This window comes from Lissotriton vulgaris, chromosome 7 (genome assembly GCF_964263255.1).
Source record: "Lissotriton vulgaris chromosome 7, aLisVul1.2, whole genome shotgun sequence".
Taxonomy (NCBI): domain Eukaryota; kingdom Metazoa; phylum Chordata; class Amphibia; order Caudata; family Salamandridae; genus Lissotriton; species Lissotriton vulgaris.
Window position 1 is genome coordinate 320,814,467 of NC_141695.1, and position 6,448 is coordinate 320,820,914.

Consider the following 6,448-nt stretch of genomic DNA (forward strand, 5'->3'; position numbering starts at 1 on the left):
GCAGGCCTGCCCAGACATATATTCAACAAATCAAGCACGCAGTGGCCCACCCAAATAAAAATTCTTGGAGCCGGGCCTGAGCTACACACAACACCACAAACAAGTGTGTGCGCATACCAACACACATAAAACAACACACATAAAAAAACACAGAGCTGCGAACCTCCGACCTCCTCTCTCCTCCCTCTTCCCCCCTCTTCCGCCTCTCTTTGCCCCCTACCCTCCAATGTGTGTGTGTGTGTGGTGTATGTATGGGTTTCTATGGAATTTCAAGTTGTTGGTGCGTTTGTCTTACATAACCACTTAAGGGCTAAGGACGAGATGGTCTCATCCTCAGCACAGCCAGCTTCAATGGTGCTGAAGGCAAACTCATCTCACCCGTGGCACTGTAGGGGTTGAACAGCCAATCACAGCAGTCTTTTATTACCCTTCACTGATTCTGTCGGCCAACGGCCGTTGCGAGCACTACCTTCGTAGTGCTGCGCCCGTCCGTTGGCCAACGTGGTCCCGCCCACTTAATGAAACACCCGCAAATCCGCCGCGGTTAAGGCGTTAAAGGTACCATTGCGTTGATTACAATAAACATCTGTCTTTTTTCTCAAAGGACAAAGATTCTAGGAGGATAATGTGCGCCTTGCGGTGTAAAAAGTGTAACATAACCCCTCCTGGGTCCCTGGTCAGCCTGGTGGTCTGAGGGTGGGCCCCTGGAGGGGGCGGAAAAGGATCAGAGGTTGGGGGCCCACTCCTCATGTGCGCAGGTGGGTTGCACCTTGCGTGGATGCTCTGCATGGGAGATGCCAGCTGGAAGGCCCCTTAGTGCCAGAGGATTAGAATCTTGCTGAAGAAGATCTGGAAAGTCAATAATAAAATTGTGTTGATAACTGTAAATGATGAATTTGAAATGCCTTGTCATATTTATTAAATGTCAAATATTAAACATGGCCTTTTTACACTCACGAAAATCTCTGTCGATGATTTTAATGTGGGTTGGCAAGTTATCAGGAGGGAGCGGGGAGCATGCTGGGGGATCCAAGTCCTATGCCAAGCGCGAGCATCGTGAAGTGCGCCCTTAGGCCTGGCCCCCCGGCCCCGCCGCTACCTCACCTAGTCTTTGGGCGGCCGGCCAGCCCTAAGGGGCGACCGTCCGCTTAGTACTTCCGGGGCAGCAAGAAGCGACGCACTTCCGGTTGGGCGGGGACTGGGGACCTATTTAGGTCCCTAGGGCAGGGACCCCAGTCTCTTCGTCCTCTGCTGCTCTGTCCGGTTGTAGGCTCCCAGAAGCGTCTCCTTCGTCCCTCATTTTAAAATTTTTAACTCCCACCCACCCGTCCCGGTAGCTCATTAGGTTGGAGGGGCGTGTTGCGGTAGAAAGACCTTGGAACAGTAAAATTGACCGACGAAATGGACGGGAGGCCGCCTTGCGTACTCCCTAGGCCAGCACTGAGGGGGGAGACGGTAAGCTCTCCGCTGTAAAATATGGCCCCGGCTGGGGAGGCTAGGGCGACAGGTTACGAGCCTCCTGGTCAGCCTGGTGGTCTGAGGGTGGGCCCCTGGAGTGGGCGGACAAGGATCAGAGGTTGGGGGCCCACTCCTCATGTGCGCAGGTGGGTTGCACCTTGCGTGGATGCTCTGCATGGGAGATGCGAGCTGGAAGGCCCCTTAGTGCGGGAGGATTAGAATCTTGCTGAAGAAGATCTGGAAAGTCAATAATGAAATTGTGTTGATAACTGTAAATGATGAATTTGAAATGCCTTGTCATGTTTATGAAATGTCAAATATTAAACATGGCCTTTTTACACCCACGAAAATCTCTGTCGATGATTTTAATGTGGGTTGGCAAGTTATCAGGAGGGAGCGGGGAGCATGCTGGGGGATCCAGGTCCTATGACTGGGTGCACGGTGAGGAATGTGGCTGTATTAGAGTAGTGAAGGGGGGTGTCTGTAATAACAGTACAGGGTGAATATTGTACCTAAATGCAGGGCCAGTGATGTGACTGGGAGCAGGGCGAGTAGTGTGACTGGGTGTAGAGCGAGGAGTGTGGCTGTATTAGCATACTGAGGGGGGGGGGGGTGTCGGTAATAATGCAGGGTGAATATTGTGCATAATTGCAGATAGAGTAGTGTGACTGTGTGCAGGGTGAGGAGCATGGCTGTATGAGTAGAGTAAGATGTGTGTCTAATAATAGTGCATGGTGAATACTGTGTGAGTGCAGGACGAACAGTGTGTCTGAGTGCAGGGTGAGGGGCGTGGCTGTATGAGTAGAGTGATGTGTGTGTAATAATAGTGCATGGTGAATACTGTGTCTGAGTGCAGGACGGGCAGTAAGTCTGAGTGCAGGGTGAAGGGTGTGGCTGTATAAATGCAGTGAGGGCGGTGTATAAGGGGAGGGTGAATGTTTGAGTTTAGGGAGAGCAGTGAGCCTGTGAGTGCAGGGTAAGCAGCGTTAACAGTGCAGGTTGAGTAATGTACCGGAATGTACCAAAATGCAGCGTGAGCGGTGTGCCTCTCCACTGTACCTTTTGGGTTGCCCGTCTTTACAGTGAGTGCTCCTGTCAATCATCACACATGAGCTCGAGTAAATAGGGGTGTTGTGATCCTGGTAAAAGCAGGTCACTCATTGGTCGGTGTGACTATAACGAAGTGATGGTAGGATAGCACGGTCTGAACCTCCAGCCCTCCCCCCTCACTCCTACGGAACCAGGAGTCCTTCACTCCTCCCGAACCGGGAGTCCTTCACTCCTCCGGAAAAGGGAGCCAATCACTCCTCCGGAACCGGAATCCCATCACTCCCCTGGAACCGGAGGTCCGTCACTCCTTCGGAACCGGGAGCCCATCACTTCTCAGGAACCAGGAGTCCATCACTCCTCCAGGACCGGGAGTCCATCACTCCTCCAGAACCGGGAGCCCATCACTCCTCCAGAACCGGGAGCCCATCACTCCTCCAGAACCGGGAGCCCATCACTCCTCCACAACCGGGAGCCTATCACTCCTCCGGAACCGGGAGCCCATCACTCCTCCAGGACAGGGAGTCCATCATTCCTCCAGAACTGGTAGCCCACCACTCCTCCCCCTCATGCCCCGTGTTCTATCCATGCTCAAGGATTAACTCTTGTCTTTAATCTCTGGAGGGGTGGAGTGAATGGTATTTGACAGCCTGTGTACAACCCTCCCTCCCTCTTCGGGGCAGGGGGATTAGATGTGTATTACTAGCAGAAACACCAGGCGTCATCAGGGCCTCTTAAAGTCACCACAGTGCATTGTTGCTGTAAGAAGAGGTGCTGGGAACAATGCAGGACCCACAGAATAACCATGCTGGTGAAGGTGAATGAGCAATAAAGAAACCTTTACATGTTGCTTTATACATTTACAATGCTTTCAAAGACAGAGCTACAGGCTAGGTCTTCTGACAAACTGCTGCTTATTCTTTTAACATGGAGATTGGTGTTTATTCTATGATTGCAAAGTGAAAGGGTTTTGTAAAATGAGCAATGTGGCAATCTTCCTGGTGTTCAAAGAAAGGCTGCAGGATGTAGTATTTTCTAATACTCAACATTTAAATACCAATAAACGAACTGTACAAATATTTCAAAATATATCAACACTTAGGATAGCACAAAGTAAGCGCTTTTTAGGTAATTCGGAAATGTGATGGAAACAAAGATTTCAAAAGGGTCAAAACAAATCAAGACACTTTACTTGGTAAATCCCCAAATGACAAATATTAGCAGAAAAACGATTTCCACACATTATTGTTTGAGCGCTATATAGCTTTATCATTAAAACGATGTCTATGCAAAGCTAGTGGCCATTTCAATGACATGACAATGAGTTACCATACCATGCTGTAGTAATATATTATCGACTGTGCGCTCCAAAATTCACCACCAGATACATACTACACCTTTACCACTCCCTTGCTGAACGGGCACATTTGCTACACTTGTTCTTAGTGTGACACTCGAATGTTTCACAATCCCTATGAGTTCAGTGATGTCATATAGATGGCAGCACCCCACTCTAAAAAGTGTTCCAGTACCACTGCCACAGTATGAGAGGCGAATCGGTTCCTTCTGTGCCAGGGACTAACTTGAGCGAGGTAAGCTAACTGGGGCTAGAGGGTTTCCAGCGCCATGCAAAAGCCTGAACCACTGTCCCATGGATACACAACACCCTTTACCCCTTCTCTTCAGACATTAGAGATTTAAACCAATCTTTGACCTCTGGCTTCAGGCCCTGCCAATGTTAAATCGCACTCAGGGCCGGCTCTAGGGCTGTACGATAAGTGCCACTTCGCCGGTGCTGACTTCTGGGGCGCCGTGTTTGCAAGCTAATAACGGTTATCAAAGACCTCTGGTACTTGTAGTGTTAAACCCATGCTGACCTCTGGTACTTGTGTTAAACCCCTGCTGACCCCTGGTACTTGTGTTAAACCCCTGCTGACCTCTGGTACTTGTAGTGTTAAACCCCTGCTGACCTCTGGTACTGGTGGTGTTAAACCCCTGCTGACCTCAGGTACTGGTGGTGTTAAACCCCTGCTGACCTCTGGTGCTTGTAGTGTTAAACTCCTGTTGACCTCTGGTACTTGTTGTGTTAAACCCCTGCTGACCTCTGGTACTTGTAGTGTTAAACCCCTGCTGAGCTCTGGTACTGGTGGTGTTAAACCCCTGCTGACCTCTGGTGCTTGTAGTGTTAAACTCCTGTTGACCTCTGGTACTTGTAGTGTTAAACCCATGCTGACCTCTGGTACTTGTGTTAAACCCCTGCTGACCTCTGGTACGTGTAGTGTTAAACCCCTGCTGACCTCTGGTACTGGTGGTGTTAAACCCCTGCTGACCTCAGGTACTGGCGGTGTTAAACCCCTGCTGACCTCTGGTGCTTGTAGTGTTAAACGCCTGTTGACCTCTGGTACTTGTTGTGTTAAACCCCTGCTGACCTCTGGTACTTGTTGTGTTAAACCCCTGCTGACCTCTGGTGGTGTTAAACCACTGCTGACCTCTGGTACTTGTAGTGTTAAACTCCTGCTGACCTCTGGTACTTGTGCTAAACCCCTGCTGACCTCTGGTACTGGTGGTGTTAAACCACTGCTGACCTCTGGTACTTGTAGTGTTAAACTCCTGCTGACCTCTGGTACTTGTGCTAAACCCCTGCTGACCTCTGGTACTTGTAGTGTTAAACCCTCTGGTTCTGGTGGTGTTAACCCCCTTCTGACCTTTGGTTCTGGTGATGTTAAACCCCTGTTGACCTCTGGTGGTATTAAACCCCTGCTGGCCTCAGGACGGTGTCGGTGGTTCCTGACTGACTTGTACTTACTGCTGCGCAGTGGGCTGGGCTCGGTCGGGGTGAAGGCCTCTCTCAGCAGGCCCAGCTCCTCAGCCTCCTTCCCGCGTGCCTCCTGGCCTCCTGTTTGTGGCTCCTCAGCACCTCCACGGCCTTGCGGTTCTGGAAGGCCACTAGCGCCAGCGTGATCTCGGCGTGCCACGCGCTGGCCGCCCCGCAGCGGAAGTCCCTCTCGCGCCCGCCGGCGTCCACCAGCGTGAAGTAGACGCGCTCCCCTTCCCGCGCGACGCACTCCAGGCGGGCCAGGGTCTCAAAGCGCAGCTCCCTGGTCGGGCCTCCCGCGCCCGAGGAGTATCGGAGCCCCTCAGAGGTCAGCACGCATCGTCTCCGCTTCCAGAGCTGGAGGATCCCGCCCCCTCGCTTCTCCAGTTCGCCCTCCTTCAGGGCGAGGATGGGGGGTTGCATGCCGCCTGCAAGCAAACGGCGGGGTTCACCTGAAGACGTGTGGCCTCGGGGTTCTGGGTCGTTTGTTTGAGGTGACTCACTCCCTCAAGATCAGTCTACAAACCCAGTTTCTGGGTCTAGCTAAATTTCAAGTTGTTATGTTGAGATGAGGAGCCGCCAGTCTCTGGGTCTAGCTGAATTCCCTGTTAAATTGAGACGATGAGCCGCCAGTCTCTGAGTCTAGCTGAATTCCCTTTTGGTATGTTGAGATAAGGAGCCGCCAGCCAGTCTGTGGGTCTAGTTGAGCTTCCTGTTATGTTGAGATGAGGAGCCGCCAGTCTCTGGGTCCTTCCTGGCGTCCTGTAGCTGCGTTGAAATGAAGAGTTGTCCACCTCTGCAGCTTCCTCTAGTTGGGTTGAGGCCAGGAGCCGTCACACTAAGCGCACAGCTGAGCGTCCTGTAGTTATGTTGCCATAAGCCTCTGGTCACAGATAGACTCACACTGTTTGTGTTGAAATGATGAGCCCTGGTAGTCCCAGAGTTCGGTTTCCTTTGTCTAACCTGTGGATAAAATGTCCGTCGGTCTTTGGACCCAGTTTGCGTCCTACAGCCGTCGGACTCTACGCCCAGCAGAGTTTCCTGTAGTAATGCTGAGATAATGGGCCGCCAGTTTCTGAGCCCAACTAGGCTTTCCTCTATTTAGGGTTGAAACAAGGTGCCGGTCTA

General features: G+C 51.6%; 1 protein-coding gene across 1 annotated transcript in view; it reads right to left on the reverse strand.

Annotated features, from left to right (window-relative positions):
• The window catches only part of LOC147701476 (pleckstrin homology-like domain family A member 2), a 30,886-nt gene extending 24,859 nt beyond the window's left edge, over nt 1-6,027 (reverse strand). Inside the window, exon 1 of the mRNA XM_086928660.1 lies at nt 5,312-6,027. Coding sequence (XP_086784786.1) covers nt 5,354-5,743 — 390 coding nt within the window. The 5' untranslated portion in view covers nt 5,744-6,027 and the 3' untranslated portion in view covers nt 5,312-5,353. The remainder of the gene's footprint in view (nt 1-5,311) is intronic.
• Nucleotides 6,028-6,448: the final 421 nt, after the last annotated feature.